This window comes from Atta cephalotes, assembly GCF_000143395.1.
Source record: "Atta cephalotes unplaced genomic scaffold scaffold00018, whole genome shotgun sequence".
NCBI lineage: Eukaryota > Metazoa > Arthropoda > Insecta > Hymenoptera > Formicidae > Atta > Atta cephalotes.
In genome coordinates this window covers 2,586,960-2,612,653 of record NW_012130082.1, presented here as the reverse complement: position 1 = coordinate 2,612,653, position 25,694 = coordinate 2,586,960, and the positions used below count along the sequence as shown (strand labels likewise).

The 25,694-nt window shown below is 33.4% G+C and overlaps 1 protein-coding gene across 1 annotated transcript in view; it reads right to left on the bottom strand.

The window, feature by feature from the left end:
* The window catches only part of LOC105618888, a 112,495-nt gene that overhangs the window by 46,257 nt on the left and 40,544 nt on the right, over window positions 1-25,694 (bottom strand). The window contains exon 5 of the mRNA XM_012200419.1: window positions 19,088-19,254. Coding sequence (XP_012055809.1) covers window positions 19,088-19,254 — 167 coding nt within the window. The remainder of the gene's footprint in view (window positions 1-19,087; window positions 19,255-25,694) is intronic.

Sequence of the window (25,694 nt, the reverse complement as noted above, 5' to 3'; positions counted from 1 at the left end):
TCAAGAATTTGATTTTTTTCTGTACTTGGAGTAGCTTGGAGTCTGAAACTTAATTATTATAATAAAGAAAATTAATTAATAAAATGAATCGAATATTTTATCCAATGAGTTCATAAATTATCTCAATCAAGAATCTTCCTTCACAGAAGATATTAGCGAACAACTTCTCTCTTTTTTTCCTCTTGCGAAAAGATCATCTACTTTTATACTGATCACCATGAGTTAGGATACAAAAATAGATCATCTTTTTTTGTATATCTTAGCCATCGAATGTTCAGAGTTGTGAAAGGCGAGAGAAGAATTTAACGACGACGTAAACTTCAAATTTAGTTCTTTTCTTTTAAAAGTTGAAGTGGCGTATGATTCAAAGAGCCGATTCGAGATTCTAAAATTCTTCAGGACAAAAGGAAATCGGACTAAAAGTGACGGACGAGCCGAGTTTCAATGTTCCCGAAATGTGTAGATTACCGTGAGCATCAAGATACGACGGTCATTATTCACGAGACTGTTTGCTGAGTAACGTAATCGTGTGATCCGGTATATGCACGCAAATATTAACACGTCTCCATTTTACGGAAGTTCCTCGACCTCAGCGTGTATAATGGAGAATTCTCGTTGCCCTGCGGCACCACGTTAATTCGCCTAAATACGAGGACCAATGCGCATGTAGGATTCTCGTGCGCGCTTCGTAACGCTGTACAATTCGGCGTAATCCAATGTAAGCACAGGTTAGATACGCCAAGAAATACAACCTCTCTTACTCGAATTCGCACCTTCCATACGGATCTCGCGGGTTATATTAATGAACATGTCTTCAATGCACTATGTATGAAAATCTCAAATTAAGATCTTATAATATCTTCCTGGAGCGTGTTTTTAATTAATGAGACCGATGAGCCGTGAAATCGCGTTGCTCACGTCGCTGCCAATTTGACGTAATTGAAAAACAGTGTTTAATCTTTTACGAAGTCCTTAACGTGCTAAAAAAGATAAAAATTTGAAAAGGAGCTATTATTAAATCCTGTAATCTTAATGCAAAAATTTATTGATAATCTAATTAATATTAGATAATATAAAAAAGATTTTTAATTATGATGTATTTTAATGATTTTAATATTAATGATTTTAATATTTATATTTAATTAATTTTAATATTAATGATTTTAATAATTAACAAATATTTAAAAAATTTTTATTTTATACATGATCCTGATCAATTTTTCAATATTAACTCTGCAATCGTTTATCATTTGATGTGTCTATATTTGAAAAAAATATTTTTAAAATATCTTTATTAGAAGCGTTTGATTGTATTATCTGTTATATTTTTATAACTATAAACATGTAAACATGTAAATAATAAGAGAAAATATTCTTTATATACTAAGTACAAAGTATGGAATAAAGATTCTTATGAATTATTTGTGTTAAAAAAGCGGCGACCAAAAATTTCATGTGAAAGTCATCGTATACATTTTTCCAAGGAAAAATCCACGCCCACATGATTCTTGCTTATCGAGCGTTAGCAATAAATATACTGTTACGTTCGTTATTAATTATAGAAGGAATTTTATTTCATTTAGCTATTGTTTATTGCATGACAAGAAAATATTTCTCTTTGTAATTATCAATTGATACATAACATACATCTATATTTATATGTTTAAAAATTTCTTCTAAACATTAGTAATCTTTACTCTTTCACGAAAGGCTCTACAGGAGATCAAAATTTCAGAAAAAGAAAATTCGAGTTCTCGTGATATCTTTGATGCATGTATAAGTCAGGTATAGAGATCGACGATGGAAAACGGAAGGAAGCATAACCGCATCCAGCCGATTTCCGACGTTGCAAGTGGGACATGCTAGAGCAATACGAGGTGTACAAAAGGCCGTTATGTTAGCAATGCATTGCGAAACGACGAAGAGGAAATGGGTCAAACGATTCAGCTGTCAGCTCCCGCGGTTCTCTTGTAGTAAACGCATGAAGAGACGCAGAAGGAAGATAGTCGCGTTGAATACATTCTGAAGAGGCTACTTGCTTGACCAACAGCTTAGGCTTGAGTGCTCGAATGATAAGTATCATGTTGAGATTGATTTTCCAAAAGCCACGAGAGTTATACACGATCAAGTTATGCGTGTCACTATTCTTGTTTTAAAATATATAAAACAAATTTTTATAATAATTAAAACTAAGTTAACTAATGTCTACAACTTACAAGCAATAAATCTTCGCTTTTGCATATACAATAAATATTTGAAGAAAAACTTATATATAATCAACTTTAATTATTTAAAAAGTATTTTTAAAAGAAATTTTAAACGGTAAAATAATTTTTCTATTTTTTGTAAAAATGTATATACACTGAGAAAAATGTTCTGGATGTATCAACAAGAAGTACAAACAAATACACGCATTCTGATCATATCAATCAGAATTCTGATGATTAAATTTCTGATTATCTCAATTAGAATCTTTGATAGATTTAACTATAAATGTCTGATTTATAATTAACCTCTGTGGTGAATTTATAATTAATCTTTGTAGAATTCCAATTAATGTAACCAGACATTTTTTCCAGTGTATGAAATCATTCATATTTTACATGAAATTTATTATTATAGTTTTATTTTGTATAGAGTTTTGTCTAGTAATATATGTATAATTAATTATAATTCAAACCTTAAATCATTGCGTTAAATAATTTTCATATAAGTTATTTCTGTTGCATTTATAAAAATGTAATTAGGCTTGCAATATTATTTCGATCGTATTTTTATAGAAAATTTATATAATCATGAAATATAAAACTCTATTATTCGTGGTAAAAAATCTACGAAATGCTTTCACGGAGTTAAGAGACTAGCGTAATCTCTTAAACCGTTTATTTTTTCACGCTTCATTCGGCACTCATAGTGAGTCATCTGTTTATTTTTTCATGCTACAGAAAAAGAGAATTGAGAATTATTTAGTAGCTCGGATCTAATGGCAATTTTCATGTTACGTTTTAAAAGAAAGTTATCAGATATTCGATTTTTACAATTACAACTTTCAATTATTAATATAGAAAAGAATATTCTGCGATAAAACGTAGAAAGAAAAAAATGTATTATCAAAGGTTTTCTCATATGAAATATTCGAGAATTACAAAAACGTTCTTTTTAATAAAAGACACAGATAATGTATAGAAGTATGTTAAATAAATATTCCATAAAAATATTAGCGGAAGGTACGATATATGTAACATGATATTCGATAATATTCAAATATAACTTTAAAAATGACTACACACTCATAGTTGCGTGAAACGTCACGAGGAAACATTCGCACGTTTGGAACGGATCGATTACGAATGCCGGCGATATAACAGACCATCCAGTCTACAAAGAATAATATTCCCCAGATAGTTTTTTTTTCACGAAGATCGTAAAATGATACTATTCACTCTCGTAGCACGACGAAAGAGCTATTAATGTTCACTTGTAACATAAACCATTACGAATTTTCACGTTTATTCCCATGTTTTCCTTCGCGTAACGACGCGTGAGAGAATTTACAGCGTGCATTTTCGACAAGACTTCTGACGAGGATACAAGAGGGATGATCTTGCTTAAGAGTTCTCTTTTCGCTGTGGACGAACCGGGCCGAGCCCGCTTCTGAATTTGTCATTCGCTCACCAAGAAGATGAAAGAGAAAACGAGGTCGATGGTATACAAAAGGAAATGGGACAGAGCGATGCAACAGAAGTTGCCACTCGGCAAGGGGAAAGAAGTAGTCGACACGACGCGACGCGATGCACGAATGTGTGATGTGAGTTTATTGCGAAAACTGGATTTCTCGCGACTGCACGCGAGAATAACAACAAGCGAATCGCAAACAACAGAAAACTGTCCTTTCCACAAACCCCAGGACTCCAGTGATGCACGATTAAATTACGTATGCATTAAAGTCCGCTCGGGGATACGGCGTCCTGGTTATTGCGAAGTCGTGCGACATTGTTTTGCACAGTGCGATTTATATCCCGGTAAGGTAAATTATATCCTTCACCAGGAGAAAGAGAGAGAGAGAGAGAGAGGAGGGGGAGGGGGGGGAGGGGGAGGGAGAAGAGGAGGAAGAGTATTATTATTATAAATATAATAAATGTAATTATTTTGCGTCAAGTGCGTCAAATTTTTTATAGCGGGATTTAATATTTCTGAAATAAAAAAAATTAATCTCATCACGATTATAAATTAAATTAGTATATCTTTTTATATATATAATTATTTTGCTTTATTTGGTTAAGTTCTTAAAAAAAAATTACTAATTTTAAATAGAAAAGAAACATTCAAAAATTTTACTTCATTGAAGGCTTATAATTCTCTTTAAAAAATTTCGTCAATTAGAAAAAGTGATTTTTTTTTAGTTATATCTGCTATACGGAATCCAGAAATCAAGATTTGATATAAAATCATTTTGACACAAGCGGTAATTGGATACTGACAATGACGGATTGACAATGTTTGAAAAAGATAGCCATTCCTTCCCATTAAAGAGAAATTCAAGTACTACGAGCAAACTTGAGGAAAGAATGGCGACCACGGTGACGTTTACGACCTGCAAAGAGATCCATTTCATCGAGTGCATTTGAACGTTCGACAAATATCTCAAAGAAGGTGGTATGTTAGAGAAGGAAACTCTTAAGCGCTTGAAACTTCCCCAGATCCTCGAGTGCAGCTTTAAACGCCAAGTACCCGTAAATTACGACCTATAAATTGCTACTTTCATGTATCACTAATAGAAGTACATATATATGTACAGGATGTTCGGTAACAAACGAGTTTGATAGTAAGTTTGATATTACTTCTCAAGTGCAACGGTGGCTTCTCCACCAAGATTTCATTAAACGCTCTGTTTTGTGAAAGCGTAATTTTCGACTGACGAATATCGATTGACGAGCACTTCAGTAAAGATCTCCATTTTTAACACGAACGCATGATTTATTGGAATTCTTTTTCTCTAGCTTAATACGTCCTATTTTAATCCCTTCTATTAAAAACGATCTTTCTTCTCGCGCATAATAAAAAATGGAATGGAGTAAAAAGAACCTTTGATTTATGCTGCGGTATGTATATCGGAAGAAGAGGTAAGTGAAAGAGTTGTGATGGTAGTAAAAACCGGAGGACCGTGTCGAAACCGGTCGTTTTCTCCAACCAATTTCATTATGAGTTTGTGTATAGTAGAACAATCTTTCTTTTATCGTTAATTAATACGAATTTTATACACGAATGTTCTAATAAAATATATTTTGGATTTTCAATTCCGAAAAAACTTTTTATTTTTATGCAAAAGAATCATTTAATAAATTTTCGACAATAAAAATATAAAAATAGGCCAACTATTTAACCAAAAGGCAATTTGATGATATAAGTTTGAAACTTTTTAATACAAATTCATTATTGCTCCTATTTTCCTTAAAAGAAATCTTCCGATTTTCTTTCAATTATTTTTTTCATAATAATTCAAATCACCAACTAAGACGTAACATCCATCCGGCATGCAGCTAATCGATGACATCGCTCGCCCTCAATCGTCTATGAAACTGATTTCACTGAGCATGCTTGATATGATATCCTTTCGCCAGCGTGTGCGTTTTATCGATCTCGCGGAAATGAGATAAACTCGATTTATAAGGATCAACGATGATCAACTCTCTCACAGTACGCTTTGAACACGATGTCTCTCATATCTCGAATCACTAGTCGCGACACTTCTCCGCGCGTTCTCTTCTTTTTCTTCTTTTTTATTCTCCTTTTTTCTCCCGGGTGTCGGTTGCCCACACACGGCGTGAAGGGCGACGGTACGGACGCACGACGGGCCTCCAGGAGCGGGTCGCAGCTGTCACATCCTTACTTCGGGATTCCTTTTATCCGCTCGCGCGTGTATGCGTGCGTGCGTACGTACATGCGTGCGCGCACTTGCGCTTCGCGCGAAACGCCGACTGAATGCGTGGCGGATCGGTAGGCCCCAACCGCTACGAAATCACAAGGTACAACGTACTTGCGGAGGGGAAGGGAGAAAAGGATGGAGAGGACGAGAATAATGGAACGGCGAGAGCCCAGCGCGCCGAGCGAAGCGGAAGCCGGCTTGCCGTGGGGCCCGTGGGACCCGTGGGGCCCTTCGTGCGAGACCAGCCGGGACCCCTCGGTCGATCCCGGCGCCGTTCGGTTCTTCTTAGAAAATCCGCAGCGGATCAGCAGCGGAGAACGGATCATGGGGCCAGATTGACCGGTAAGCACGGATACGTGGTTATCCGGAGTCGATCCAACATTTTCTCCCTTATCACAGATCCATTCTCTCTTTCAAATTACATTAATTAATCTCTTTCAATTGATAAATCCTTGTTTCCTCGATAAATATCTAAATTTCATGGATTACACCGTGTTACCATTCGTAATTCCTCAGCCGATGGTTCAATCAATGTCAAACAAAACGCTATCCACTCCATCATTTTGGTATTAAAGGGGCACGGGTTGTGTAACGTTCGCGTTGCCGCGCTAATTGATAATTAATTAAATTGTCTATTGAAATTTTGATCGGGTGCATAAAGTCGCGTCTTGAGTAACACGGTTATTATCACTAATTGCCGTATCGCGGACAATTCAATTAACGTCGTGTTAAACACGTCACAGCGATCGACATTCGCTGGAGGACGGTTTATTTTCGCACCGTTTTTGTCGAATATTTTGACGTGAAAAAAAAAATATTATTGATTCGTTCGTTATCGCGTGAGCGTGTTACGCGCGAATACACGCGCGTGTATGCGCATGGATAAACCAGGCAAGAATAAGCGGTGAGTAACGGCCGCGGACTCGTCAATTATAAATACGATTCAGCGGCTGCGCGCTAAAGTTTAATATTAACCGACTGTTCATTTATCACACATAGTTTATTTTATATACACACCGATGCGTGTACCGGCGCCGTATCGCTTTATCCATCGCTGAAACTAATCCGTTATTCATTTATTGCACTCGCTTATCTCCCTTGTATATGCTTACGCGCATTTACGTTCGTATAAGCCCTAATGAAGAAGCGCTTATGACCATCATCATTTTCCGCGTTTTATCCGCATATACTGGTACGAGAGGATATCGTATACGAGCAGTGGATGCGCGTAATCGTTTAAGAGGATCGATTTATTTAACCGGCAATTAATGCGTTATTGTCCGCTAAGTAGCTCGGATGCCAGCGACACTCGGGCGTAATTATAAATCGATACACGGGCATAAACTGCGATTGCACGTCGAACGATTATTGCGCGTTGTTAGAATGTGTAGGTAACATTTACAAATGAGAGCGGCAGAGAAACGTGATGTAGCCAGAGTTTGAAGTATTACACGATGCGCGGCGTGAGTAAACTTGTAGATCCGGGTTCATCTTCAGAACAGACATGGTCGTTTGGATATGAAACCAATCTGACTTGCACAAGGAACACAAGGAGCATGTAATCTGTATACAATTTGCATTTTTCTTATGGACCACTTACGAGGATAAATTGTTATTGATTTATTTTATTCATCGCTTTCGTTTTAGTTTTTGACGTCAAAATAGCAGTCTCTCTTATTGATCTCATTAATTGCTTTTCAAAAATACCAAGTACCAATAATTCTTACGTCCATAAACTTTTGATTTAAATTACTGACGCAAGTGTCAGGATCTCATGTTCACTAAATATCACAATGGTTTCAATTAGAGCGTGATGTATTGCATTTCTTAATATCCTCTTTGTAATTCGTATCGTCGAACTACATTATAATATAATACTTCAGACGTCTCGCAAGTATCTTAATGTATTTGTCCGAACTGTATGAATTATGATCCTTTTATACTTGCAAAGTTCACTTCTTATAAATTTCTGACTTTGCAAACAATTCGTGGCATATAATAGCAATTTGTAGATTTTTTCCGTATATCCTAAACACTGACAGATTATAAAGCGGTATTCATAATCCGTTCTTATTTTAAGATTGAAGAACATTGTCTTTAGTAATGTTTTAAGATGCTAATACAGTTCTTTTTGATTAGTTCGTGATAACTTAAGACTGTACTTAGAAGAATTTAAAATGTAAATACTATTGAATACCGACCATAGATTTAGTTCAGAGACCAGATACGTATACGATGAATAGGTTATTTGCGTGGAGTTGTAGCGATTTATTCAACAGTTTCGAAAGTATTTGAAACACTAGATAAAAACGGCTATAAAAGATATTTTTTTAGTTTCCCATTTTTCGAGTACAAGTTTCAATCTCTTTTGTTCGAATTTAATTTCGAATGTTACAAACACGCAAGAATATTTAATCAAGAAATTTTTAAACAAAATGAAAGTTTTTTTTTGGTTCGAATATGTTCAAACATTGATAAAAAGTTCAAAAATCAAAATGATGATAAATTAAATTGGACATATCAAAACTCAAACTGACATTTGCCAGATTCGCAGATTTGCTAAAAAATCGAGAAATACTTCGTGTTTGAAAAATAAATTAAATTTTACAGCGATTAAATTTTTCACATGATTAAATGATTAAAAATGCAGATGGAAATCATTATGTCATTGGTGTTCTGATATTTAATTTAAAAGACAATGTTATAAAACGTTAAGTAATGCCGCATTTTACTTCTTCGATACTTCAACGTCGTGATTCAATTTTCGTTGTAATAAAGATATAATTCTATTTTTGTCATGAAACGTGCCAAGATTGCGCACAATATTTTGGATAGAATCGTTTAATGGCCCGACGACGATGACGACGATGACGACGATGACGAGGACGACGAGGCCTTGTTCTCGAATCTCACGGGGACTACGCTGCGCAGCTCTCGCATGTCAACTCTGACACGTCCTGTTCAATTACTAGCCACATAAACATAATGTAAATTTAGCCTGGGTCTATGTATAGAACACAATGCCGATATATAGCTCATGTTTAATGCAAGAGAGCCGGAGAGCGCGCAACATTACAATGCGATATTACAGCATCCATGGAGCGCCGTGTTGCCACGGTTTCCGCCCAGATTTTCGCGATCAACCGACCGTTCATTTTGAGCTCTTTCCCCGTTCTTAAATCTCTCGATCGACTCTGATATTAGCTTGTAAAATCCATGTAGATATTTCTAAATCTTTATTTAAATTTTAAAATGCACAGAGATGTTTAGAGACATAGAGACTCTTTATATGATTTCATTGTATCGATTTATATACATAATATACGCGTTAAAATTTTTCACGAATACTGTTATACCGTTTTACAGAAATTTTGAGAGAATACATTCAAAATTGATATTTTACTTCAACTTTATCTATTCAAAATGATGGAAATGGATGCGCCAAATGGCTTGGTAAATTTTTTAAAACATTTTCAAAAAATATAATTGTTCTCATATCGACGTACCATTCTCATCATACAGATATTGTTTTGCTTTTAATTGTGAAAATTCTTGTGGCTTGAGTAAATCAAAGAAATTCGAAATTGAAGAAGAAAATAAAGTACGTCTTATATGACTATTTTGTCCAAACAGTGCGAATGGCAACGTCGAAATTTATTGCGCGTACAAGTATACGAATATTTTAATGTATACTCTGATGTATTTTAATGTACAATATATTTTACATACTACGGAAAGGATGATGCGCTGCGTTGCATTATTGGCCGCGGGTGCGTTGAACTTGAAACGCGTAGACCAGTGTATTTATACTTGGACGTCGCGACGCGACGTGACGCGCCGGTGCGAGCGGAATTTGATGCGTCGTTAAACTTGAGGATGAAGAGACGCGAGCGGACATAACCACTGTCAAGCAGCCGCTTCCGGTTGTACTTTTAGTTCGAATTAACTTTGAGCTTCCTCCACTGTGGATTCTCCGCGATAACGAACGACATGTAAATAAGCTGACGATTAGATATGCAAATTCCAGGTTTCTCTCACGTGTGGAAAGCATGTCGCGTTGATCGAAATCGATAAACGATATGCATTCGATAGACGATAAATTAGCATTAAGTAGACACGATAAAGCTTTTACAGGCTAGACCTCGATTTTTTTCGATTAATCTTACAGATTTTTATTTTTCTGTTATTTTTATACATTAATACATATTAACTTGCGACATTAAAATGTTGTATCTATAAAGTATGAAATTTTACTTATAATTTTAAATTAAGGAAATCAAGAGACACCGTTAATCTGTCGCTTAAGCAAAGTGCAAAATTATTACTCGATCAGCAGTTTTTATAATGAATATTATATGTGTGTACATAGATTATCTGATTATTATTTCTTAACGGTTCCTGTTATTACCTCTATGTTGTTAGAGATATGCAACACACGCACCATGCATAATCTTGGCAATAAAGCTATTAGTCGCAATTGATAAATTATACTGCGGAATGTTCATGTGAATTATCAGATATTGATTAAGATATTCAATATAAAATATTCTTTCCTGGCTCGCTTCCGCTGGTTTCCAATGGATTACACAATCTCGAGATCATTAATACGTAAATAGATGTGCAAAGTGACGGAATCATTACATCTTAAAATAACACTGAGTAAATATAATAATATACACGATCCAGTATTAATGTTAGTAATAGACGTTGGCTTAATTATTTTTCTTCCCACTTATAAATACAACAAATTTCTACGGTACTATAGTTTATCACAAATTTGCCCTGTAATTAATTAATTAGTAGGCCATCGTTAATTGGTTGATTAAATTCCTACTCGCCGAGAACTGGATTGATAGCGACACGAATGACCGAGCGCATTAACATCGCCGGAAATTGTTGTGTGTTATCATTTCGCTGCGGCAAATGTATATACACATATAATTCATGTCTATATCCTACTTTTGTGTATATACATTGCTGATTACCCACATAACGTAGCTGATTAACAATTGCTGGCTCGAAAACAAATTTCTGTTGCGAGAATATTATGAGACACTAATTGTTATGGAAAATTTCTCATTTCTGAAATTTATATATCACATATTTTGTATAGAAATATTATAGTTCTGTAGATATTCCAAATATTAATATATTAAATAGTATTTAATATCTGAAAATAAATTCAAATAATAATACATTTGAATAATACATTTATATATTATATATGTATAATATAATAGAATAATACATTTGTTAATCATTCATTGTTAATCAATCACTGCGTAGGAAATATCTTTAAAAATTACCTTTTTCTAAGGGAGGAAAAATTGTTTAATGAATCGCATATAGCTCATGTGTGAGTGGATTTGGGAAGTTTCTTTGACATGTCACATCTATAATTATCTATAATTCTAAGACGTGTCATAGATCTATAATCATAGATTTAATTCAATCTATGCTCATTCTAACATTCGAAGATAACTTGATATTGAGTAATCAATTTTCAGAACTTTTGATTCAGCGAACAAAGATGAGTGAGCTCGCATGCAACATTGAATATGTATTTACTTTTAAACGGAACGCAAATTGTGCTGTGCCACCTTAATGCATTATCCAGAGTGATTGGAAGATAATCCGATGGCTATAATTCAAAAGGTGGTATTTGAATTTCCACAACTGGCCCGGATACGTATATGCATTCATTCATTCATTGTGATCTGGCCGGAATAAGTGTGTTACATGCTTGTGAATGCATAGTGACATTGCACTGTGTGTCTGATACACGTGCGTGCGTGCGTGTGCGTGCGCGCGCGCGCATGTGTGTGTGTGTGTATGTGTGTGTTTTTGCACGTGTGAATCCATATGTGTATGCGTAATGCGCGAATGCACCTCCATGTGCATACAACTGCCGTTGGCTATATTCTCTGATTGGGCCTGGACAGGCTCCCTCTTGCCTTGCTTCCTGCTTTGCATACCTAACTACGGAGGAGAATTCCTCGGTAGGACGACTCGGATTGCTCGGTTCGGCTTAATTTCGAGCTTAAACCGGGATATCTCGCGATTGCAACCATCCGTTCTCCCTCCTCCTTGCCTTCTTGAGGGTGCTGCGCTTCACTCTCCATTCCGGTCTGACCCGTCAACGTCCGAGAGAATGAAATTTATTTCTATATTTTTATTTCCATGTGCAAGTTTTTTAGCAGCTGCGAGAAACGACTAAAATATACACTTTTGACATTTTTAATAAGCATTAATATATAATTGTATAATATCCAAATGCTCACATTTAAATCCATCTATTTGTAGATGGACGTACCTCTATATATTATATATATATAATATATATACATGCTGTGATTTCTCTATGTACATAATATACATGTTTATAATATTGATAAAGGAGGTAGAGAAGAAATTTTCTAATACCTATCATGATTCATTAAAATTAGCACAATGCCCATTACTGTGAGTTTCTATGATGTTTGTCAGTTTTCGTTTTTCAGACGTCTGGTAAAACTGTTTAGAACTTCTTCGTGATAGATGGTCATCACAAATTATTTACACAAAATAGTTCCCAACAGTTCTGTACTTCAAAAGAATGTTTTGCCTCGCTTCATTCTCGAGATAAAACTTCTCTGTTCATAATAAATGATGGGCGTCTATCAACTCCAGGAAAAGACTTTTTAATATATGTCAATATTTGTTTTGTTGCCAGCAGTTGAGAAATTACAGCAGCAGAACTCATAATGTTAAATTTTCCATTTATCTACATTGAAAGAACTTTCGCGACGTACTTATATGGAGATTCAAAAGAAATACATTTTTATGGAAATGCCACGACCATTTTTGTCTTGATATAATGAATTCTCCCTGTCCATCTCAAAACTCTAGTTTTTTCCCTAGTCTTGATATAATGAATTAATCTGTAACTATTTGATTAAATAAAATTTCGTGACAATAAGATTATATGATCATTGATGAAAATAAAAAAATTGAAAAATAAGATTTGTGTTTCATGTTTTATTTATATAAAATTTTTTATTTATTTATTTTGTGTAATTTTTCAATTATATTTTACGAAAGAATTAGATAAGAATTAATTACATTGTAAAATATTATTTAATAAAAAATACAAATTTTCTATCTATTTTATTTTTCAACTTAAATGATTTCGGTTTTAAAAGATATAAAAATTTTTAGAGCTCGTACATTTTTTTATAATAACATTTTTTTAATTCAAAGCTTTGAATATGATTATGAGAACGATCGTTCGTACGGCTAAGCGTCGATGGTTCTCATATAGATTTTCCAATAAAATGAATAAAAAACTATTCGAAAAAACATTTCGCTTTGCCTCATTTGCATTTTTGGGGATGATTTTGGGTTATCAGGGCACTCGGAGCCGACAGATAGGAACTCAAATTAATATAAGACCGCGATGAATTCCGGGCGGTATCGGCGACCAAAAAGAAAGTGTCGTCCGTAATTACCAGATAGCCGATAATTAAAGCGCGACGAAGGATAGGGCAGACGGAAGGGAGGAAGGCGGGAAGGCAGTGGCGAGAACGTGGAATTTAAAAGTTAAATTGTGTTTCGCTCATGAATTATGCATTTGCGTCGCGAACTCCCCTGATTCGCTAAAACTTTGATCTTCCGGGTGCATCATATCGGTCACATAACCGTTAACATGATGCACTTTTAATTGACAAATACTATCGCAAACATTTTTCTCTAGTGTTCGAGGCTTTCGTCAATCGATCAATTCATTCATTTTCGTGCGATAAACCTGCGGATTGATATGTATAAATGTGCACATTATCAATTCGTTCGTCAATAATGTAAAAACATTTTGAATGGAGCGTAAGGAAAAGAATCTCATCGCCGAGTCTTGAGAGGCTGATTCACTCAAACGTGACAATTTTATTAACGCAGCTCGTGTAGATCGAAAGGGGAAGCTATAAGTTGGCAATTATTTAAATTCAGGTTAACAAGAACAAACAGAAGTATTAATGAATATACATCTTGCAATTAATTAAGCCTTACTAGCTGCTGGAAGCAATCGGGATTTCCTCGATAACTGTGTTTATGTACAATTTGTAACAAGATGAATTTCTGAAAAAACTTGTAGTGATTACATTAACATACACATACCAAAGCAATGACTAGCCAGGATATATAATATAATGTTCCATTAAATTATGCAAATAGATATAAAAGCTATGAAAATTCCGATTTTATAAGAGAGACCGGAGAGATTACCGGCCATGATAAACTTATTGAATGGATACATTTAAATTAAGTAAAACTATGTATAACAGATAATTTTTGCACTTAATTAAATGGACATAAGACAAAGTCCTGAAACTTTTGAAAAATAAAGTCAACTTTATTATATGAATTTTGTAGATATTGAACGTTAGTAATTTAATTAAATACTGAAATTATAATAATGGATTAACTATTCGTGCACAATTAACTATTCTAAATAGCGTAAACCGCTTATATAGATATATAAAGATATATATAATCGATGGTGTATTTGAATTATATTAAAATAGATCTCTACGATGCTGCGTTGACGTTATATCAGGATTTATTTACATTTTTATTTTTATTTACATTTTTATTACAAAATTATTGTCTTTTCTTTGTCAAAGTCGAAATTAAATCTTGGATATAAACCTGATTATTCAACTGTGTGACATAAAATATAAATTTCTATAATTTTATTGTTAACAGATTCGTCAATGAATTTAGGAAAGAAAAATATTTCCTTAATAAACATTAAATATGCCATTTATGCCACATCTCTTCAAACTTTAAAATTTAATGATCAAATAATATTAATTTAAATAAAGTTTTTTTCTGGACAAATAAATACACCACAATCAATTTAACTGTCAACATTAACAGTTATATTAATAATATTCATAATCAAGAGATTAAAAGGTAACCTCTCAAAAAAGTAACTGATTATTAAAGTGAAATTAATGATTATTATATACATTGCGTAAGTCAATTAATATTTTACAACTTGTACTGCCAGTTATATACATTATTATATCATCATATTATTTTATGTCATCGACATACAAGTTACTTGCTTTGCAGTTATGCAATCAGAGTTCTGCTGTTACGTAGACGACGTATTGACGTAGACAATATTGTGTAGATGTATCGTGAATTCCATCCGATTGGTATGCATGCGCGTCGCGCTCCGTTCGAGAATCAAACTGCGGCGGAATCACATCTCATTTGAGAATATTTCGTACATCAATGTTAAAGAGATGGATAAATCAAGCGTTTATTAATATTCTAGGGCAAACCCTCTAAGAATTAGAGAAAAAGAAACAAGTGAAAAAATAATAAAGAAAATAGAAGAATAATATAGATTGTAACGAGTGTAAATCGCGTTATATAATCGAATAAATGTCGTTTGATTAGAATAAGTATTAAAATATCGTATCGCTAGAATTAAAGTGTGCCTTTAGTTTCCGATTCGATTCTCCCATAATTTTCGATGAACTAACGTTATATTTTGAATCGTTATATCTCTTTGCTGCGCGAACGAGATTAGATTGTTTCAAGATATAAAAATATAAAAGAAAAGAATAATAATGATAATAATTAAAGAGAGAAAAAGAGAGAGCAGTTTCACATAAAAAATTTAAGAATTAGAAAAATACGATTATTAATAAAAAAAGTTAATAATAAATATGTCTTTATTTAAGCTTAAATAGTCATTCCATCAAATAAAGAAGAAATTGTGCAGTAAAAATCGAATAATTCTAAAAAATTTTGACTAGGGTTTTAATTTAAAAGATTTGAGACAAAATTTTTAAATATTATTTTAAGAATCGTCGATTTTGGCTCTGTAATCATTTCAATTTTTTTCTTTTTTATAGATACAGAATATTTATAATTTTATATATTTATATATTTTATAATATAATACAGAACATTGAAATATATAAAGATATAATATATAGATATATAATACAGAAAATACAATGGAAATAATTCTAAAAATGATACAAATAATAACAAAATAATTTTTCATAATCAAAAACAAGAATAATTATAGGAAATTAATAAATAATAAATAGGAAATTAATAAATTGACATTTTCAGCAGTTAGTACTAGAACACTTTAGGTGGTTTTAATATTCCAAAATACATATATTGATTCTGTGCAAATAAAATCGTAAACGAAGCAAAAACAAGTCAATAATTATTTTTGTGAAAAAATGGAAATACGGATACACTGTTCCTTCGGAGATGATGTCGCCGCAGACTTCATTTTCGCACGACGTTCTTGAGCGCAGTTGTGGAATATTCAGCCGTGCTTGAATATCGGACCTCTCACGCGAACGGGATGCAAATCGTAAAACCGCTTATGAGACCGAGGGTGTAATGCCGCCGCAAAAGAGAAGAAAACGAGGTGACGGTGAAGAGAGGATCGGGATGGGAAACGAGGGATCGCACGGGGAGGTCGACGCGATTCCGCCCACGAAAGGATGCATTAAACCTCGACAAGCGTGCGCGCGAGGGTCGTGAAAGCGCGATTTACACCTCTCCGTCGATCGAGCCGCCCGCACCTGAGCACCTGAGAAGCGATGAATCGAATACGATTATCGATGCATCGCGAATACACCCGTTGCGCTGTGTCGCCCGATAATAAATTCTCGACCTTCTCGGATTAAGAGCAGCGAAGAGGAGACGAGATCTCATCTCCTCGTCCTCCTTGGCAATGCTTATAAACGATTCCTCCGGTGAGGAACCTGCTGTAGAGCGAAGCTCTTTTTAGTTCGAGAACGTATACACGAGTCAGTGCTTCGTAAGGTTTGCATTAAACTCGAGGAGTGTATTCTTTGATGAAGTTGCTCGACGAATTTTTCCCGCTGAATATTTGATCGCGTCTTTTCGCCTGACTCCTGAATTTTCGACACTAAATAGCGTTTTTATACTCTTTCATTATCTTTTTTTTTTGTGGGATATATACTATTATGTTCAGAAAAATGGTCTGGTTGGATTAAATAGTAATTCTGGTAGAAAATGAACGAATTTTCTGGTTAAATCTATTAGAATTCCAGTTAGCGATAACTAGAATTTTAATTGATATAATTATTTTGATAAAAATAAAAATTCTAATAAATTTTACCAGAAATATTGTATCAGAATTCCAATTATCTCAATTAGAATTCTAATAAATTTAACCAGAAAATTCTGATTCATCCATTTTCAATCAAAAATTTTTTTTTAGTATAATGGTGAATAAATTAATTTGTATTCACTGTTGATACAAAAAAGAATTTATAAGATTTGAGAAAATAAATAGGTAATAAGATTTTCTTATTTAATTAGAAGGACTTAGTTCTCAGAAGGACTTATTTCCAACCACTTGTAACTAGAAAGTTATCAGTGTTTCGATATTCAATTTGAAATGAAGTCGAGTCTTCTCAAGGAAACTCGTATATCTATATAATGATGTCCTTTTGTAAAACGAGACGTTATTAGCTGAAGGGTCTCCACGTTTCTCAATAATACCGGAGAATGCAACTTTTATGAGATAGTTGTATTACGTTCTTTATCAAACACAAATTGACACATGCGCAATACAAAGTTGAACCGCCGATTAAATAGACGTCCCGGAAATGGGAGCTATTTCCGATATCGAAAAAGACGTGAGCTCGAGATTTCGGTGGCATTAGACGCGACACGAGCGTCGATTGGCCGGGAACGCATCTGAGGATGTCTTTACTACAAGGTAGCTCGTTTCCGAACGTCTTTTCTTGGTGCTCGCCAATAAACGGTTCGGTTGCTTCCTCTAGGGCGCAAAGTCGTTCCGACAAATGGAACCTCTCATAGAGAAAATTGCAATGGCAATCATAAAGCAATACGAAGGAAAAATTGAGCCTCGTAACGCTGTCGTCATTCTTGTAAAACTCTTGTTAAGACCAAATACTTTAATACTCTGTCTCGCAGTCGTCGTATATGTTCGGTAATACTATATCGATATCAATTGACAGAAGAAAAAAAAAATAAAAAAAAACTTCCATTTATATAAATTTTAATTATCTGAAACTATTTATAAAAAAATTATTTATAAAAAAAAAGCCGTATAAAACATTTTTTTAATTTTATGTACGTATAAATATGATATAGAAAAATTAATTTAATTTATTTTCCAGTATAATTGAAAAATCAATAATTGAAAAATGTAAAATTATATCGTTTAATATTTTCTTTTATCTTTTTACGGACGTAAGTAAATTATGTAAACTTTCCTTACAAGAGAATGTTCGTTAAAGATAAAAGAATTCTCATTTAAGTTTTCTTTTGTGTTGCATAAGAGCTAATTGTAAAGAAACTTTCGATAGCATTTAATATTATATGGACTTATCTATCTCTCTCAATCTATCATAATATCACGGCACAGCGAGGGGGATATAAATCAAAGTTTTCGCATTCGCTCGCTGCCGCAAGGAAACTTTAAGTTTCGTGCTTAATTTAAGTTTGCATATTACACCCAACAACAAAATATCAATTAATTCTTGCGAAGCTCGTAGTCCGTTCGCAAATATTATCTCTCTTATCAACTCATCGAGATGTATCATAAATCACGAATTTCGTATCTACGCGCATCTAGCCTCATGTGTACCTAACATATTAAAAATAAATTCCATCTCTTTTTCTCTAACAATTATTCGCTGCCCGTCTATCTTACGTGAAAATCACGTAGTGAATTTCGTATATTAATTAATCTTCGCTTGATCAACAAATTTTTTTTTCTCTAAAAGAGAATTGCATAAACACGAAACAAATAATATTTCATCGATAACCGTTGTTTCTTTTTATTTTAGTAATTTTAAAATCGTTAATCATGCAGTTTTTAAATTTGATAATTCTAAAATCCGTAAACAATTATGTACATACAGTTTACACGGTTTTGCTTTTCCGCTCGAGCGAAAAATAATCTCGCGCGTGTTAAAAATTCCGAGTGTCGGCTCCTTAAAGTAGCTTTTCGATCCGTATATAACCGGTTCAAGGATATCGATCTTGGATTTATTTCCGCAAAAAGCAAAAGATTGGTATTCATATCAGGGAATACACTTCGGGGGTAAGCGGCTTTCTGTGTACGTAAGAATGGAGTAAGGTACTCACGTTAGCGGTGTCGTCGAGTTTCCGCTTCCACGCATCGCTACGTTCGATTAAAGCGTTCCACTGCTCGGAAAGTTTATTCACTTCACGACGAATGCTCCGCGTCAATTCGCGCGCCTGCTCCTCGGCGCTTCTGTAGCCTCTGGAATCACCGTCCAATTCTCTGCCTGCTATAGAAAAAGCAAACAAAAAATAAAACGTTAAACGTTTTCACAGAACAAACCTACATAGTTCTAGTTTTCATTCCATCTCTAAACTTTATTATTTCACATATATACTGTTTTATAATCAAATAGAAAATTGTTTCATAATTAAATATCAAAGGATCTCGCACTAATTACGTGAAAAATTAGATTCTGGTGAAATGAAATAGTTTTCATATGTGATATAGCTTATAATGTGAAGTGATGTCACAGACAATGAATAATTCCAATGGTTCCAATAATGGATAATTTAATAATATTTATTAAATTATAAGTTGGACTTTCTTACACGTTTATACGTTACATAGTAAGTTACATAGTGTAAGAAACACTAAATAACTGTATAACAATTCACACCACAAACGGTGCTGACACATGCGAATTGCGAACATTTGGGACTCTTTAGTTTTCTCTCTCGCACAGATATTGGCTTCACGTTTGGTACATGGGTGACACAGGCAATTCCGCTTCTAGTATACGTTTTAAGACAGTCAAAAATATAACGGAGTTTATTAATGGTTGCTTGCGTCTCATGTCTCAATCTGCCCCTCTCGTCCTACTTTACTCGTTCGATGTCATGCGCATCCAAAACTTATCACCGCTCGCGATCGCTCCGCGCCTAATCGTTTTGACATAAAAGTAATGATATAAAGTACAGAATACAAATAAAATAAAGGACTCTAGAAAACAATACAATTAATAATGAAATAATAGCTAAGAGTCAGCGCGAGAGACGATGTGCAAAATCAACAAAGTCGATATTGAATAAAATTATTTAAAATACACAATTCAATTTAATCTTACATATGAGCCTCTTAGTTGACAAGTGACATAAGTCGAAAATTAGGAAAAATGCGTTTGTTATAGAAGTAGATAAAAAGGATTAAGAATGTTTTATCAACTTAATTTACTTTTATTTTGTTTTATGTTCATAAAAATAAAATCAATTTTACATCATAAATAAAGTAGACCATAAAATAATCTGGAATAGTGACTTAAGTCCAGTTTTTTTACGATTACTTTATTTATGATGTAAAATTGATTTTTATGAGCATAAAAACGAAATAAAAGTAAATTAAATTGATAAATAAAACAAACTTTTTATAACAAACGCATTTTTTCTAATTTTGGATTTATGCCATTTGTCAACTAAGGAACTCATATATAAAAATTAATTTATTTCACCGAAACTCAATTTTCCATATAATTAGTGCGAGGCCCTTCTTGTTAAAAATATTACAAAAATAAGATCGCGCGATTCTTCACGTGGCAAAACTTTTCTGCCTACATTCCTAAAATAATATTATACTGTATCATATTCAAAGAAACGAATACACCGAAGATCACGTCTTTCCACGTTACGCCCACTTTACGTTCAGTAAACGAGTATATATATTTGTCAAAGGAGCGAAGAAAGACCGAATCAACCGAATCCCACAAAAATGCACGTATCTCTTTCCTGATTTCTCAGTACTGTCGATCGATAAATATATACATTCAGGCGGCGGGACGATTAAACACTGCACAGGATGAATCGCGGCGAAGGCCAGCTGGGAAACATCGCGAACATAAATCAATATAACACTCGGAGATAGGGAGTCAGCGAGCAAGCATATAGGTACAGCATAGCCGTTATCAATGCTAAACATGCACATAAAAACTGTCCAGCGCATGATACGATGCGTGATTCATAGGACAATTAATTCCCGATAGGCTCGGGATAACTTGAGCCCGCGTTCGCGCTATTTCTATGCTTCGTTATGCGTAGGTTCCTGGATAACATAGAAAAAAACCGCATAAAAGGGTTCCTTGCGAATCTTGATGGATGCCGGTAATCCACGCGTTACCTTAGCATTTTTAGCATTTTGAGTTTCCAGTGAGATATACGCGAGGTAGTAGTAAATTTCGCGATAAAGGAGCGCCGATGATATTAAAAGGCGGGAAAAACGATTTGCGTTCAGAATGAAATGTCAGGTGTGGTCGCGATTATCTTCCGCGTCACGTGCCATTGATCGATCAATGGGGAAACGACTAATGGATGACAAGCCGCAGAAAAGCATGGCGCATGTCTGTTGAATGTAGAAAATGAGAGTAATTTGTTGCGATAAATATGCGCATATGTTGCATCGCTTACACAAACACGCGCACTTCCTTTCTGTGCTCTCGATGCATTTGTATAATAATTAATAGTCATTGTTTCGATGACATAAACGAAGATTGCAAGTAAAAGAGGTTGTATCAATTCTTTATAATTTATTTTTCTTTATTTTTCTTCTCGTTACAAATATTCCATCATTCAAATAAATTGGATCTGTATTGCTCTTTATATCACTGATATTTTAAAAGAAATTTTAATTCAATCAAAATCTCAAATATTAACCACGATAAAATTTACGATGTCTTTTAAATCCCCGTAATTTTTTATCGATACGATTTTTAGAGTTTTACATGATAAAATTTATCGGAGACCTACAACCGTTTTTCCGGGTAGATAACTCGATGCTCATCATTAAGCTGTCGTTCGGTAAAACTTACGGTGCCAAAAAAATCAGAGAGATAGAGAAACTTTTTATTTCGTATATCTTTGAATGATTCGAACCACTTCCGATAAGAAATGCGTGCGATCTAACGTTTTATTTCTACGCCATCGGATACCGATCTTCCTCGCCGAGATCGACAGGTGGAATGGAATCGTCGGACTGGTGATGTAGCTTCTTCGGGATACAAAAGGAGTGGCGGTGTCGAAAAGTTGAATCGATCGTGGAAAACAACAAGACAGATCGAATGAAAAAGAACGTTTTTGAAAGTAGTCTGTTAAACGAATTGAATTAGGCGACCGTGCTCTTCGTCTCTAAACCATCTATTCAACAGTTGACGCTTTACTTTCAGAGCACGTACGCCACTAGTTTATCTAGCTCTCACTTGCTGACTTCCTACCCTCGTCTCTATCCACATCCCTGGAATGTCCCGCTAATTCTTTCCTCCATCGCCGCCACGTCCAGATTTATCAGGAAATGGGAAATGGGTGACTGCGGAAGTAACGACGAGATTTCTCCAATGAACGTAAATTCCACCGCTGCTATCGAGCCATATGAATAAAAATGGATAAAAACGCAATGCAAAATTGTACAAAAAATTTTATTCTATTCCACGTATTAGCAAACTTTATTGTAAAGTCTAACAGTTTCCAACTAAAGGATATAAAAAAGAATAAAATGAAATGTTCATTTTTATTTTTTAATATAAAATTATTCTTTATATAAAATCACTTTTTAAAACAATAAATTGATTTTTATTGATTTAATATAATTATCATTTATTTCAATACATTTTTTTAGAACTCTACCTTAATTCTTCTATTACTAAAAAATATTCTGAATTTTTGCTTTTAAAACGACTTAATTAAAAATATTATTTTTTCGTCATTGGTAAATTTTTTTTACGTAAATTGGACTTCAGTTTTTAAAATAAAAATTTTATTTATTTATTTAATCATTTTTTTGTTTTAAAAGTTGAAATCAAATTCGTGAAAAAGAATTATTTGTGATGAAATAATAATAATTTTCGCAACTTTAAAGCAACTTTTAAGGGAAAAAATTCATTTAAAATATTGTTTTAATAATGTAGAAAATTAATTTATTGTTCTAAAAAATAATAAATAATTATATATACTCTGACAAAAATAATTATTATCTTATAAACTTTTATCTTTCAGTTGAAAACTTTCGGACCTTATTACAATAGTACTGCATAAGTATAATTTATATCAATTAACTCTTATAATTTATATAATTAATTTATATAATTATTTTATTATAAACATTATCGAATAGTGAGTATAATATTACAAATGGCAATTTTGATTTATTTAGTTTTGAAAACTATTTTCTGAATTAATATTCTAAGAAATAATTTGATTAAAATATATATATATGTCGCTTAAAATAATTATAGGATTAATTTTCTTCAAAAATCCTTAATAGCTAAATATATCTGACATCTTGAAGATTCCTCTCATGTCAGAACTTAATTTTTACATTGAAGCTTTTTTAATCCACTGGAATTCAATCTTTCAAAGCAATGTGATTTTTTGAGTATAATTGAAGATTTCTGTTTTATTTGACAAAGTCTGACAATATTACAAAATTACATATTTCTAACTTCAAGCAAGACATTCAGAAAAGACAAATTGGTTCTCGGTCAACTATTTTCTGCTTGATCAATCATTCTAGAAAGGAATTATCGATGTGTGCATTCTGCTTAGACGTATATCTAAATTGGCTTAAATTCATAAATATAAAGTACACTATTAAAAATAAAATATTGATTTTAACTTAAAGACGTATAGTGGACTTTCTGAGACAAACGTGTTAAAATTAACACAAAAAATTCTAATTTTAACATTTTTGTATGTCTCAACTATACGTCTAAAGTTAACATTTTATTTTTAGCAATGTGTATAAAAGTATACGCAAAGTGTAAAAATAGATAACGCAAAAACATGAAAACTATATCAAATATTTCATTTTTTTCAGTTTAAAAGAATTTAATCTATTTTGCTAAAAGTACATCGGATTTTCACATCACTTCATTTTGTAATGTTTTATCGAAATAGATTAAAGCCTTTGCTGTTGCAGTGATTATTAAATAAAATAACAATCCAGATGCCTTATCTTGTTGTAAAACTTTTCGCGATATAAAATAGTAAGTTGAATCTAAAGTTAACAAAAATAAAAGCCGATAAGCTTCACGAGAGTCCGAAATTCCTGTGCTCCAATCGGGGGTTGCGAACCCTGTTCGCGGATAATCCATCCCGACGAAATTCAACGTCGATATTGTATAATCCGGCCTTACGGCGCGCGCGATGTTATTCCACCAGAAATTTATCGACGGGAGCCGTCGGCCTGGTTACACCCAATGCCGCGCACGTTTCGCGAAACGTGACTACCTACGGAATGAGCGAAATCGCGCGCGGCCGTCGTTGGAGTTGCTCGCTCACAGGAGCCCTTCCACGTTATTGGGATCAAACTCGTTTTACGCAAAGCGAAAACATCATTATTCCGTTATTCCGGGATCTTACACACAGCATGGTAAATGACAATGACGCGGTTTCGGCCGCGATATCGTAAATGTGTACATATAAAGAATGTGAATTTTGTACATATGAAATGAAACAAACTTATACTCATTCATTATTCAAGCAAAAAGAAAATAGTTGTCGAATTATGAATGTACAATATTGAAAATAATATAATAAAATATATAATATATTATAATATAATTGTTGTAAAACACAAAGTACTTTTTAATCGTGTAATATTCGACATAAATGATTGAATAAAGTACGAAATGTATTACAAAAAAATGTAATTGAATATATCTATCTGTTAACAAATTTAGAACATATATTAATGTAAAGAGATTTACAAATTTTCATTTCTTTTGATATTTAATCTTATTTAATTCATTCAACTTCATGCATTTAATTTATTGCATTTCACTCATTTATAATTTGTTTATAATTTAATTTTAAATCTTCTCTCTAAAACATATTCAGAAATTTATTTACACATTTAGAAATAGTGTGTTAGTGTAAATAATGTAAATTAATGATAATATATTAATTTCACAATATTAATATAACATTGCATCGAATATAGCCTGTTATATGCATAATAATAACATTGACGAATGAGTGTGAGCGAATACGTTTGAAAAGTAATTAGACCACGTTTTGACAGAGACTAATGAACTTACCGTCGAAACTTGCTTAAATTATTATCATCGGTTGTTACTGTTTATTCGGCTATTTCGATATTTTGCATCAATTGCACGACATTCTGATAAACGATAATAACTATCGTACATTGACGTAGATACATGTATGTTCATTCAAAGGGTATCGAATAATATTCTAATGAAGATTAACGAACGATTCGCACATCACTAATTGTATACACAAATACCAATAATCTTCTCTTTCCGCTATTCTCGTTATCGAAAAATACATAAGGTTATAATGGAAACATTATACAATGTTCTCGCGGATTCCGTAAACATTCGGTCATTAATAATCGATTGGAAATATAAAGGAAGTTGCAACGGAAACTTTACTGTTATATTTAAAAGTCGAGTTTGTTAATAGCAACCGCGGTACAATAAATGTGAAATAAATATTTCTTATTGACTAATTAGTAAATTAAATAATAGCACAAATTAGGAGAGAGAAAGAGAGAGAGAGAGAGAGAGAGAGAGAGAGAGAGAGAGAGAGAGAGAGAGAGAGAGAGAGAGAGAGAGAGAGAGAGAGAGAGAGTAGAGAGAGAGAGAGAGAGTAGTAGTAGAGAGTAGTAGTAGTAGTAGTAGTAGAGTAGTAGTAGTAGTAGTAGTAGACGTAGTAGAGTAGTAGT